The sequence below is a fragment of the Mytilus trossulus genome, chromosome 1 (assembly GCF_036588685.1).
Source record: "Mytilus trossulus isolate FHL-02 chromosome 1, PNRI_Mtr1.1.1.hap1, whole genome shotgun sequence".
NCBI lineage: Eukaryota > Metazoa > Mollusca > Bivalvia > Mytilida > Mytilidae > Mytilus > Mytilus trossulus.
This window is the reverse complement of record NC_086373.1, coordinates 106,346,335-106,359,738: the sequence shown is the minus strand read 5'-3', so window position 1 is coordinate 106,359,738 and position 13,404 is coordinate 106,346,335. Positions and strand designations below refer to the sequence as shown.

Below are 13,404 nucleotides of genomic sequence, written 5' to 3'. Positions count from 1 at the left end.
AATCATTACACTATATGTAAACAGAATGATTGAATTAAGAGCTGAATCTATCCATAAGTAAACATAAATATGACAGAAAAGTTCTATCACTAATTAGCTACAGAATGTTGTCTTTTATCATGTCATATATCATTCAAGTTTTCATCAATTTTCTTGCTAGTGGTTCCATTTATTTTAATACTTTTATCTTTTAAATAATGTCTTGCAATGATCTTTTGTTATCTGAGGTGGTAGACTAAAAGTGGTCATAAAAGAGAACTTATGCATCCCATCTTTTAAAAGAAACATAGGAACATAAGCATGTACATCATTTACAGCCAATTCTTCATCAATAAAATATGGACAATAATTAGGTACTGGTACATCAAAGAAAGGTGAAAGATTGAAAGGGATGAAGACTAATTACATTATGCACACCCATTCTTTATCAATAAACATAGGACAACCAATGGGTACACAATGCACACCCATTCTTTATCAATTAACATAGGACAACCAATGGGTACACCCATTCGATATAAAATAGGACAACCAATGGGTACACAATGTACAACCATTTTTTATCAATAAACATAGGACAACCAAAAAGTACATTAAGCACGCACATTCTTTAAAAATAAACATGGGATACCAATGGTTACACAATGTACAACCATTCTTTATAAATAAACATAGGACAACCAATGGGTACACAATGTACACCACTTCTTTATTAATAGACATAGGACAACCAAACGGGTTACACAATGTACACCACTTCTTTATCAATAAACATAAGACAACCAAACAGGTACACAATGTACACCACTTCTTTATTAATAGACAATGGACAACTCATAGGTACGTTATGTACATCAATTCATTATCAATAATAAATAATGGAATAAGAAAATCAGTTTTCATTATCTAGTTGCCAGCAATCAATTAATTAAAAATGTGTAGTGTACTTTTAAAGATCAGTCGTACTTCTATGTAATGGGACTGCATGATCTGTGAAAGTAATATTTGATGAAGAATCACAAAGTAACTGAATCTTAATAGATAGCTATAACTACAAAGGTCAATAAAATCTGTATCATATATGATTAGGTTTGTTGTTTTTGTATGACTGAGTTAAAAATGTTTATTTATGATATAACTTTAAAGTGTGTTTTATCTCTGGTAATCTCATTAGTGATAACATCTTCCAGAGTCAATCCTAAAATTAAATACATGCAACTTTTTGTCATCACATTAAGGATGATATCTTCCAGATTCAATCTTAATATCTTTTTTATTATGAGCATTTACCAACTCTCATGTGCCTAAGCAATTATATTATTAAATGTTTAGTAATAAGATCCAGGTGTAAAATTATAATATATAAAATAGTATATGATTATTATGAGATATTTTGTAAAAGTTATGTAAGACAGTCATACATGATGTGTTTGAGGCTCTGATCCTGTCCATAACATGACAGTACATTGTATTATATAAGGTTCTTGTTTTTTTCTTTTTTCCAATCATATTGTCCATAATATTGTTGTAAAATGATGCCCTTTATGGGTTCTTGATTAGATTAATATAAATTCTTATCTTATTTGGCTTCAGATAATAATACAAGCTGATTATTATTAAATAAAAAGCAAAAAGAAGTTGAGGAATCAAATTGCACAATGTATCTATAAAGCAAATTTATACAAACTAACTTATATCAAATATTCCATATATTTCTAATTATTGAACATAAATTGGACGTTTTCCTGAGTAAATCCCTCTAATCACAATACAGTTCTCAGTATAATCTAGGTAATAAAAGTAAGTCAGAATAATATTGATCCATCCTCAGCCATAAAAGAGAGCAAATAGGTTACCCCCCCCCCCCCCCCCCCCTTTTCTAATTTCTACATTGGATCTTTGCCCAAATTTTCTCTGAAAATATCTTTCCATCAGTAGTCTATTCATAGACTGAAAAATATATGTTTCATGTAATAAATAATTGTAGCTGCCAATACTGCAATTAATACGTTTCCTTACTAGACATCTCACAAATATTTACTAGTTTGTTCCTGTCAATTACTTTATCTCTTGGAAAGTTGGTATACTACATACATATTGTCCATAACAAAAACATTTGAAAGGGAATACTCAAAAATTGAGTTTCAGACTCCCTTAGATTCAAAATGCCACATTAAATATATGAATTATATATGCTTTAATGCATATAAGGACTGAATTTCCTATTGGATATAACCTTGATCATGTATGCTTTAAAGACCAAAAATTTTCAGAAAGCCAAAAACAAAAAACAAAAAAAACCAACATCTGAAAGTATGAAAACCAAAAGGAGATTTACAGAACAATCAAAATTGGCTAAATTCATCTTGTCTAATAGAGTTAAAATTTAGTGTATGTAACTTATTTATAACTGAGAAATGAGGAAAGCATATGTTATATTTGCAAACTTTCACTGAAAGACACATAGTTCATAGAAATGTTCAGGGAATAAATTCTTGGAAACACTTTCAGTTCAATGGGATAAGGAAAACTTTATTCAAATCATCTGCACAATGTTGTATTATGTTACACCTTCTGCCCAAGTCAGCAAATAATTAGAGCAATTAAAAACACATTAGCAAGGAATTAAAGAAATTAAAAAAAAAACGTTTAAGAATTACTGTAAATATTTATAATCTATTGAAAATTTAAATAAATATTTGTTTAACTTAATAACTAATAACATGCAGTGTGTTAAAACCCATAAACTTAAAAGCAGTAAACAGTAATAAAATATAAATGACAAAAGTTATAAAGATTTTGTTTGATGACTTGGGTTCAACGTCTTCTTCATTTGGGTCAGTGTCATTGTCTGAATATTAATATTATTTTAAGCAATTTATTTATATGGGCAAAGGTAACAGTTGGTAGCTTATTTAGTCATTTGGTCTCTTCTGGAGAGTTGTCTCACTGGCCATCATACCACATTTGATAAAGATCATTGAATGATATACCTTGTATTTTTCACGAGTTACTACAACAAACCAGGATACACTATACATCTTTGATAAGTAACTCAGACACAAACCAGAATGCATCATCAATGCTTTTAAGTTATAGATTCACACTTGACAATTAACTGACACACTCTAGGATATGTAGGATACACCAGATATCTTTATAAAGTAACTGACAAACGCAAGGATACACCATATATCCTTATAAAGTTACTGACAAACACAAGGATACACCATATATCCTTATAAAGTTACTGACAAACACAAGGATACACCATATATCCTTATAAAGTTACTGACAAACCATATATCCTTATAAAGTTACTGACAAACACAAGGATATACCATATATCCTTATAACGTTACTGACAAACACAAGGATACACCATATATCCTTATAAAGTTACTGACAAACACAAGGATACACCATATATCCTTATAAAGTTACTGACAAACACAAAGATACACCATATATCTTTGACAAATACTGTCAACTGAAGCCCACTTAAGGAAACTATATATATATCTTTGAAAAGTAATTGACAACGGTGACAGATGATTACCATTTATCTTTGACAAGTAACTGACATATAGAAGAATACAGAAGATTTTGGTAGGTATATAATTGACTTGTACAAGTTCATGTATAGAGCAAAGATATGAAGCATTGGAGCAGGATACACTTTTGATGATTTGCAAGTAACTGAAAACTCAGTCTAGGATGAAACTAAAAACATTGACATGTGAATGACATTATAAGATAATACAACATATTGAGTTTGATATGTCACTAAGACAATGATTGGGTGACATGTGAATGACATTATAAGACATGACAGCATATTGACAATGCTTGGGTGACATGTGTTATGTTGAGTTCACATTAGGCCAATCAATTATCTATGTGTTAATGTCTTCCTCATAGTAGGAAGGTAAGAATTCTCAGTTTTGCTCCATTGTTTTACTTGGAGTACATACATGACAAAGGAACCACTAACAATTGTGTAACAATCAAGAATTTAATGGGTGTTTACCATACTTATACAATCCTTGTGAACATTCACTTAACATTAAAACACTTGAGGGTATGCATTTTTAGGTATAAAAGTGGGTAGGCATTTGGAGGCATAAAATATGATAGGTAGGGGAAATTCTAACCCCTATTGAAATGCCTTTATCAACTAAACAGGTACAAATTAAGAACACCAAGAGCATGCTAGATAACCACAATATTAGCTTAATATATGTATGGATCAAAGGCAAAAAACAACTTGGACTCCTTAACCTCTAACTGTTAGTTACAATAATGAAAGGCTTGAAAGCCTAACCTAAACTGCATGTGTCAAAATATTCAATGCACACATAAGTTTACAAACAAATTAATCAAAGAGTAACGCAACACATAAGTTTACAAACAAATTAATCAAAGAGTAACGCAACACATAAGAGACATATAATGCAATACTAGAACTCCTTCTTTTTCATAATCCTGCTTAAACATGGTTTTGTTTAGTAGCATGCATGACTGATATAAATGAACATGAAAAAAGTTACTTTACAGGTTTTTCTTTGATTTTTTTTCAGTTGTCAACCGTTTCATTCAATTAACTTTAAATTCTTTTCATGAGTGATTTACACAATTTGAACATTACCAATAACTTTTTCAACACAATACATATAAAAAATTCAAAATAAAGACATTTGCATTATCTTTTTAAACAATTCTCTGGTGAAAATGTTATGAGTGCGAACCTGATATCATTAGACTAGTTACATTACGTGACTACATATTTGTATTGATTCTGTGGTATACAAACATGTCACATCATAATACCTAATTGTTACGTCCTAACAACATCTTGTATGTAAAAGCCACAGATGGAGCTAACGGACTTTGACCGATGAAAAGAAGATGGTTAACAATGGCATTTGATTAAAAGTTCTGATACTTAGTTTCATCATGTCTAATTAGCAATTCTGACATTTATTTCTGAATTCTCACAACCACCAAGATCAAACTTTCTATCCCTTTAAATCCCCTGGTACGTGTTTCTGTAATGAGTATGCATTATAACATCCAATTCATTTAACTCCTCATTTATAACCAAATACATACAGCAAGCCATGGTATCGATTACATATAAGTTACTAACAGATTATGGAACCATTTGTAAAGTCTTATCTTGATAGAACTGTCAAACAGGACAACTCAGAGTGCTCCTGTCAAACAATCTCAACTTACAAATAAAACATGAACACTTATTAACATTTTCTTTAACTGATTTGTATTTTTAAATGATTAAGGTGATACCCCATGATAACCCACATATATAATTGGTTAGGGGGATTTATGCAAATGTGGTTTTCAAAAATATTGTGAACAACTCCAGGATACACAAGCTACAGCCTGTATAGAATGAAGAGGCTTGAAAAGGGTCCAATAAAAAAACATAATCAGAAAGTTTTATCAGAATTTTGAAACATTTTTTTAAATTACTATCACAATGGTTTAAAAAATTGAGTCAAGTATTATTGGTCAAGTTAACTACCACTTGTAACTCTTAACATTGTAAATCATGGACATCATATAATGTCCTCAAAGTCAAATATGTTAAAACATAGACATCATATCTGGCTTTCAAAATAAGATGTTGTATGATTGTCAATACTGGTGTACTACATCATACTAGTTAAATAAACATATTGTTCTAATTGTCCTGAACCTAATTTAACATCTTTACAAGAGGAAAAACACATGCTCATCAGCCTTAACATTTGTATCAGAGCAAAGCGTAAACGTTCATCAATATGATCAAACACGTTACAACCATGTAAACTTTTACTGACTTCTTACAGCCACAATTATGGCTTTATCTTTACTATACTATTAACTTGTTGGAATAGGCTTTCATTGACTATAAACACATTTAGCTGTCATCTGACAGAACTCTGACATACCAATCAATAGCAACACATCTCATGTTTTAATGTCACAAACTTCATTATCAGATTCTGCATTTTATGTAAAAAGAACAAAACATATCTATAAATTCATAAAAGGGAAAATGAAAATATCCTAAATTAATTTTATACAGACCAAATACATCGCAAATTTGATGAGAATATTTAATCTTAGAATCAATATTTAATTAAGGTATGAACATGCCTTGGCACATTCAATGACATCTCTAAATACTTCAGGTCAACTTTACCATTCACCTCAATTTAAATTTTATTTAATATTATTCAGTGTTTTTTAATAAGGATATTTTTTTGCCAAGCAAAAAGGAAAAATCTAATATGAAGTTGACAAATGTGGAATGAATGGGAAACTTTTAAAAGATTATTACGATCTATTCCTAAATTGATTAGCAAATAAGAAAGCTCTGTAATAAATGATTTAAGTCTTTCCAAAGGTAACTATTTATCAGTTTGTTGGTGATAAACAGCACCTTCAGCAATCTCGACTCACTTATTATTGGGGAAGAGAACCAGAAAGCTCTTCGGCATGAAAACTGACAATCCTTGCCAATATTAGATAGATGTTATGTTGATTTGATAACATCCTAGCTAGAATATTGCTTAACCAAATTAAAGCAATTTTTAAAACATTGCTTAACTGACTGTCAACACATGATTACATATATCTCAACCAAAAGCAATCACCGGTTCAAGAAAATCCTGAACTAACTTTTAAGCACTGGACTATAGATAACTGAAATAAATGACTTAAGTAAAATCTAATCTTATAAAACTCCATATATAGTTTTTAATAAAAGATCATATGGAGAATTTAGTAATTTTTTCATTAAAGAATCATTTGATGGAGGTTATTTTTCATAAAGAATCAGCCAATTTGTGTGTAAAACGGCAGGAGATGTCAATATCAAGTCTGATTGTAATGAAAAATTAGACAGATTACAGATGCCAAGACATATTTGGTTCTTTGTACATTTCTACGTAGGTATCTGTAACCTTGACAAACAAATGTCCATATCTTGACTTCTGCCTATTGTTTTTTGCTTTGGAATTATGACATTTATTTAATTCCAGCAGGTTTATAATATTTGTAGACATTCACCATAATATTCCATTAACTTTATGACGTTGTTGATTTTTATTTTTGTTTTAAGTATAAATTGCCGATACAAATATTTCAATTTATATTAAATTTCCATCAGAATGTCCAGTAAAGAATAAAAGTCAACCAGTTACAAATATTACAAACATGTTCAGAATCAAAGTATGCAAAATATGTTCTCCATCACAAGAAACAAAGTATAGGTACCAATTCTAACTATATTCAGAAATTGAAATCAACAAGACTTAATGATATCCAGAATACCAATCAATTCCCATCAGTCTTCTTCTAATGAAATGAATCGTGTTTTTTATCGTATTTTTTATCGGAGACATTTGAGATAGTCAATGTAACCCATCATCAATCCCTAATCATCATTTGATCAAATAGAATCTCACGTCCAAGGAGGAAAAAGTTTTATATGTTGGACATTGCAAAGCTTTTCTTTTAAGAAACATCCTACAGAGATAGTTGTTTTGGGAATCAATTTCACTGCCAATAAATATTTACTTTGACAGAACTATCTGCCTCAGTAAATTGTGTTATATATAATCAATTTTCTTGTTAGATTTGTTTTAAGTGGTAAATAAAACTATAAGCACTAAACACTCTGTATGAATTAGTGAAGATTTGATCACCACAATCTATTAGATTCTGTTTGTAAACAAACCTATTAATTATGTTACCTTGAATAGCAAGTTATTTCACCGTCAGAATAACGTTTTACCCTTAAAAGTAAAAAAAAATCTTATTATAAGATCAAATTAAATTTTCAAAGAAATAAATATACAATATTTTAACATGTAATAATAGATAATACATGATGAAATTTTTTTCACTTATTAATTTTCAACAGATTTTTCAACCAATTTTCTATGTTCTATTGACGCTATTTTAACCTGGCCCTGAACAAAATTTTAACTCCTTATGATATGATAATTTCTTAATATCTAATTGATAAAGTCATCATTTATGATAAAACTTTATAATTCAAACAAAACAAAAGTTTATTTGCTCATGAAAGGACCGCTCCCTCTCCCTAACTTCGCTCCCTCTCCCTAACTTCACAAATAAGTGCACAATCCATACACTGAATTTTAGCAGCATCAGTTTTTAATTAAGTTCTTGTACTGAGTTATTATAAAAACATATTTGTTCTAAAATGAAAAAAAAAATGTTCATTGTAAATTGTTGTATACTTTTCTTTTACTTAACTTTAACATTAGAAACCCATAATAATGTCTAATGACTGAGCTTAATGCTAATACATGTCTAATAACCAAGAAATAAAAGCAGCATTAATGGTATTTGCATAAAACATGTTCTCTAATGCTGTCCCATAATGGTTTTCTTATGATATGCTAAGCTTCTTAAAAATGTCCTTTATTTTTATAGAAATTATATCGATGCTTTCAGACTTTACCTTTTTACATTTTTTCAAAACATTATTTCCAATAATCATTTATTGAACGGAGCTCCTCACCACATAATATGATAAACTAATTAAATTGCAAGGTTTGAACGAAACTTAATATCTTAGGCTCTTCATTAAAACTTTGGATATTTGCTAGCAATCATTTTTAATTGGTTTGGAACCACAGCTTTGAGGTATACTTATTTCAAAAGACTTGACTAGAGCTTTGAGGTATACTTATTTCAAAAGATTTGACCAGAGCTTTGAGGTATACTTATTTCAAAAGACTTGACCAGAGCTTTTAGGTATACTTATTTCAAAAGACTTGACCAGAGCTTTGAGGTATACTTATTTCAAAAGACTTGACCAGAGCTTTGAGGTATACTTATTTCAAAAGACTTGACCAGAGCTTTAGGTATACTTATTTCAAAAGACTTGACCAGAGCTTTGAGGTATACTTATTTCTGAAGACTTGACCAGAGCTTTGAGGTATACTTATTTCAAAAGACTTGACCAGAGCTTTTAGGTATAATTATTTCTAAAGACTTGACCAGTCAGCTTTGAGGTATACTTATTTCTGAAGACTTGACCAGAGCTTTGAGGTATACTTATTTCAAAAGACTTGACCAGAGCTTTTAGGTATACTTATTTCTAAAGACTTGAACAGAGCTTTGAGGTATACTTATTTCTAAAGACTTGACCAGAGCTTTGAGGTATACTTATTTCTGAAGACTTGACCAGAGCTTTGAGGTATACTTATTTCAAAAGACTTGACCAGAGCTTTGAGGTATACTTATTTCTAAAGACTTGACCAGAGCTTTGATGTATACTTATTTCAAAAGACTTGACCAATTAATACAAGTGGGGTGTGATGAGCTTTATATAAAGTTCCTTTAGTTAGTAAATACAATGGAAACATCTCATTATCTTATATTAACCAATAGTTCCCTAAGATGACCATTTCCCCCAGAATTGCCTGTGTAAATCCTGACAGTTAACATTTGTTATCACAACTGGTCACTTCAGTTCAAGCTTGATCTAGAGTTGATATAAAACTATTGAAACGATTGAAGCTATGGTATAGGAGATTTGACCACAGAATAATATCAGCAGTCTGTCCAGGTTCAACCTGAGCAATTTCAATTTGAAGTCTTTACCAACCACTTTTTAAAATATCTTTTGATGTTAAAAATATAACTGACAAAATACAAGAAACTCTCATACCACATGCATGGATAAAGATTTATTATCTACAAGTTATCAATTATCAAATAGACCATTTTATATTGTCACTTTTTTATTGATTGTTTTTCATATTTATCTTTTTAGCATACTTTTCTTTCATTTCAAAGTATATTTGACTCTTGGTTATTATTTATTTCAAAAAGAGTAAAATAACAATGTCCATCTACATCTGCTTTGGGCCTAAGATTTTAAAAACAGTGGCAACTCTTTCAGAAACTATATCTAACAACCTAATTCTCAAATATTTTTTACACCTACATAGATTCAAGTAAGAGGTTACTTTTTATACTGGTTGACAATGATTTGTGTGGCCCAATTATTTGACTGTGGGCTATTTTGACCCTTATATTATAGTGTAGGTTTATAAACAGTCCCTAGGTTAGATACTACATCTAATATGTTGTTAGTGTAGTGTCCATATAGATAACATTGTTTCCTTAGACTATATAGTAGTATAAAATTACAGGTATATTTAATTTACAAATCTTGAAGACACAATTCAAATATATGTACATAAAAAAAAGTACAAAATGATATAAATTCCAGTATGAGAAAATAATATATTGCTTTTAACTATAAAAAAATAAATTAAACTGTTTCTTACCTGGCAGCTTTAATTTTTTCATGTCGTTTGACAGATTTCGGTCTATTCATCCATGATGATGAACGTTTAAACAAAAATTTATCTGGAGTTTGAAATTTCTCCTTGACTAGCTGTTCAATGACAGACCTGCTCCTATCTGAATCCATACTAAAAACATCATCTAACTCTACGCCCTCATTTTCCGATACATCCATTCTGGTTTCGGTCATTTCACACATTAATTCCTAGTCAGGCTCAAGCTGATATGACACAGTTATACTTATTCAAGAAAAACAAGTTACATTAAAAATAGGTAAATAAATATTCACCCTCAAAAAGCTTGTTAATTCATATCGTTCATAAACTCCAGGAAATTTATAATTATCTGAAAGTTCTCTTTTAACCTCCGTTAATTTCTAAATGAAACAGAAGAAAATGATTTGAGAAGATCTTGTAAACTTGATTAAATCAGAATTTGATGTATTATAATCAGTGACTTCCATACAAATGGTACATCCTATTTATACATATTGATATTTTTTACATCAAAGATGAGAACTTTCCCAGCTGGTGTACAAACTTATGATAAGATAGAGTTACAATTATTACGTCTTAAATGAACGCTTGTGCTAATTACTTCCTAAACACAACATTTTCCACAAAAACAAACTTTATTCCCATGCTTTCTTTAATGTAACGTCTCTGAAAGTTTTACAAATCATCTCAGAAAGTTTTACGTTGTAAAATAAATAGATTGATCAAGCAGGTATCGATAATGATCGTAATCATGTTTGGTAGGTTTAAAAAGATAAAATAGGCATTCACGTACATATAAGTACATAAATCAATCAGTCCAATACTTAACTATTCAAATATTGTAAATAATTTGTAGTCAGAAAAGATCTGATTGTAAATGGAAGGCATCAACACATGAAATATTTAATTTCAGTACCTTTGATCTTATAGAACACACCTTGGTTCCCAATATTTAAACAAACCCTATTGCAAAAGATATAAATAAATAACTGCAGGTATGATTAAACATTTTTTAAAGTTCTTTGTGAGATAGGCTTTGTGTCTATTACATAATAGGATTCATTGTTAGAACTTTCGTCACACATTTCAGCACCAAAACATAAAAATATATGAAATACAATATATATAAAATTGTTCCTTATTTTTTTCAATATACAAAGCTTGAGCACTCTAAGCTGTCAACTACAACACATGAATTAAACAAGATAACCTTGATCCCTCGATTCCTAAACAAATGAAACGAAAGGCTCTAAAGAACTGTCCCTGCAAAATGTGGCCATGGTTGACCCTGTTAAAAACTAGGTTGACCATGGTCAAACATTGGTTCTCCATGCTTTCAACCATGGTTTTTGCTAATGTGTACTGATGGTCAGCAATGCTTCCTAACTCAACCATGGTTACATACGCAACACGCAACATGCAAAATAGCAGTTCCCCTATTTTTTATAGTTTTTTTTCCAAAAACAACGGCATCCTCACCATTTAAGGGCAGTAGATCCTGACAGAAAAAAACTGAAAATTTCATCTATGCTGACCTATTTGCAGACCTAGTATCAAAGTTTCATTCAAAGATTCCCTTATTTTCTTTTATTTCTATTTGTTTCATGTTTTTCTTTCATTTACTCTAGAGAGTGATAATGACTTTACATATTCAAACCTAATCAAAGCCATGTATTGATTCAGGAATATAGTTTTTTAATTTGCACATCATTCATTATTGCAGGTTCTGGTCCTGTAATTGTGTGTCCCCGTTTTATACAAATTTGATCTGAAGTTTACATGCAAATTTCAACACAAGTAGAACACCTTTTTTTAAAAATTGTCCTTTTTCTAAGATTAAAAGGTCATAATAAACAACTGATATTCTATATACAAGTTTTTACATACTACCTAATGCTATGTTTCATCATTAACACCATGCATATATCCAACCTTGACATCCAAATATGACCTTGACACCTTACAGGGTAACCTATAGCACCAAATTTCCTTGGTTTATGTATATTCTAACTGATAAGAAATGATCTGTTAAATTAAGGTAACATCATCTGATAGGATTTTTTTCTAATATCAAATGGTGCAAACAAGTGATGATTGAAATAACAATGGACCTGAACTAAGGCAACCTCTAATAACCTGAACCTAAAAAACTTAATACAGAAAACAGAATTGTTTAAAAAAAATTAAATAAATTAATTAGGACTGTTATATCCAGTGCCTGATTTTTTCCAATGACAATGACAGTTTAACACTCATCTTTTAATAGTAGTGAAATGTGCCATCTAAAACCGTTTGCTTCGGTGAATAAAAACCACAAGTGACTTCCTCCTCAACATCCTCAGTACTGTACTAAGAACTATTTAGAAGTATCTGTTAATGATCAATACCAAGTTTAATGGCAGTCTTCACACAAAACAGGAACCTTTCTTGATGTACAGTATTTAAACCAGCAGGTATAATCAGAGAATGCCATCATCTTTTTAGTCTGTGTATGTTGGACCTGTTCCAGACATGATCTTTGAATCTTTGATGTTGTAGCAGAATGCAATATAACTTCACATATGTTGTTTCTAATGTGCATAGGTTTAATATAAACTATTACATCGAAATTAATCAAATCACATGGAAACATAACACCTTCACAAAGAAAAACAATAATAAGATTTGTTGTCAGAAAGAAAACTATTAAAACAGAAATCTTCTCAAAATTCACTTTTCATTGCAGATTTGTGGAACACATTTCACATTCAATTCCATACAGAAATAAAGAATTACAAAAGAAGAGCAATGCAAACACACCCAGAGTTCAATTGAAAATGAATAAATTGGAAACCAGTTTCTTTGAACAAATACAATGTATTCTTCAATTTTTAATTTCCAAAAGTTTTGAAAAAAGATGTTCTGAAGGCTTCAATACCTATTATGCTTTGTTTTCAATGAAGTTTGTACTTCCATGTAAAGTTATGTAGATATGTTAATCTGAAACAACCAGCTTTGATGATGGGACTTATATTGAAATATTGAAAACAGGAAAATTTTGTCAAAAACT

The 13,404-nt window shown here is 30.1% G+C and overlaps 1 protein-coding gene across 12 annotated transcripts in view; it reads right to left on the bottom strand.

Annotated features, from left to right (window-relative positions):
• Positions 1–13,404, bottom strand: part of LOC134695971 (3',5'-cyclic-AMP phosphodiesterase 4C-like) — a 230,171-nt gene that overhangs the window by 85,435 nt on the left and 131,332 nt on the right. The window contains exon 1 of one of the 12 annotated variants that reach the window (XM_063557494.1): positions 10,341–10,805. The exons of the other annotated variants lie outside the window; for them this stretch is intronic. Coding sequence (XP_063413564.1) covers positions 10,341–10,558 — 218 coding nt within the window. The 5' untranslated portion in view covers positions 10,559–10,805. Of the gene's footprint in view, positions 1–10,340; positions 10,806–13,404 lie in introns of those variants that run through there. 12 annotated transcript variants of the gene reach the window in all.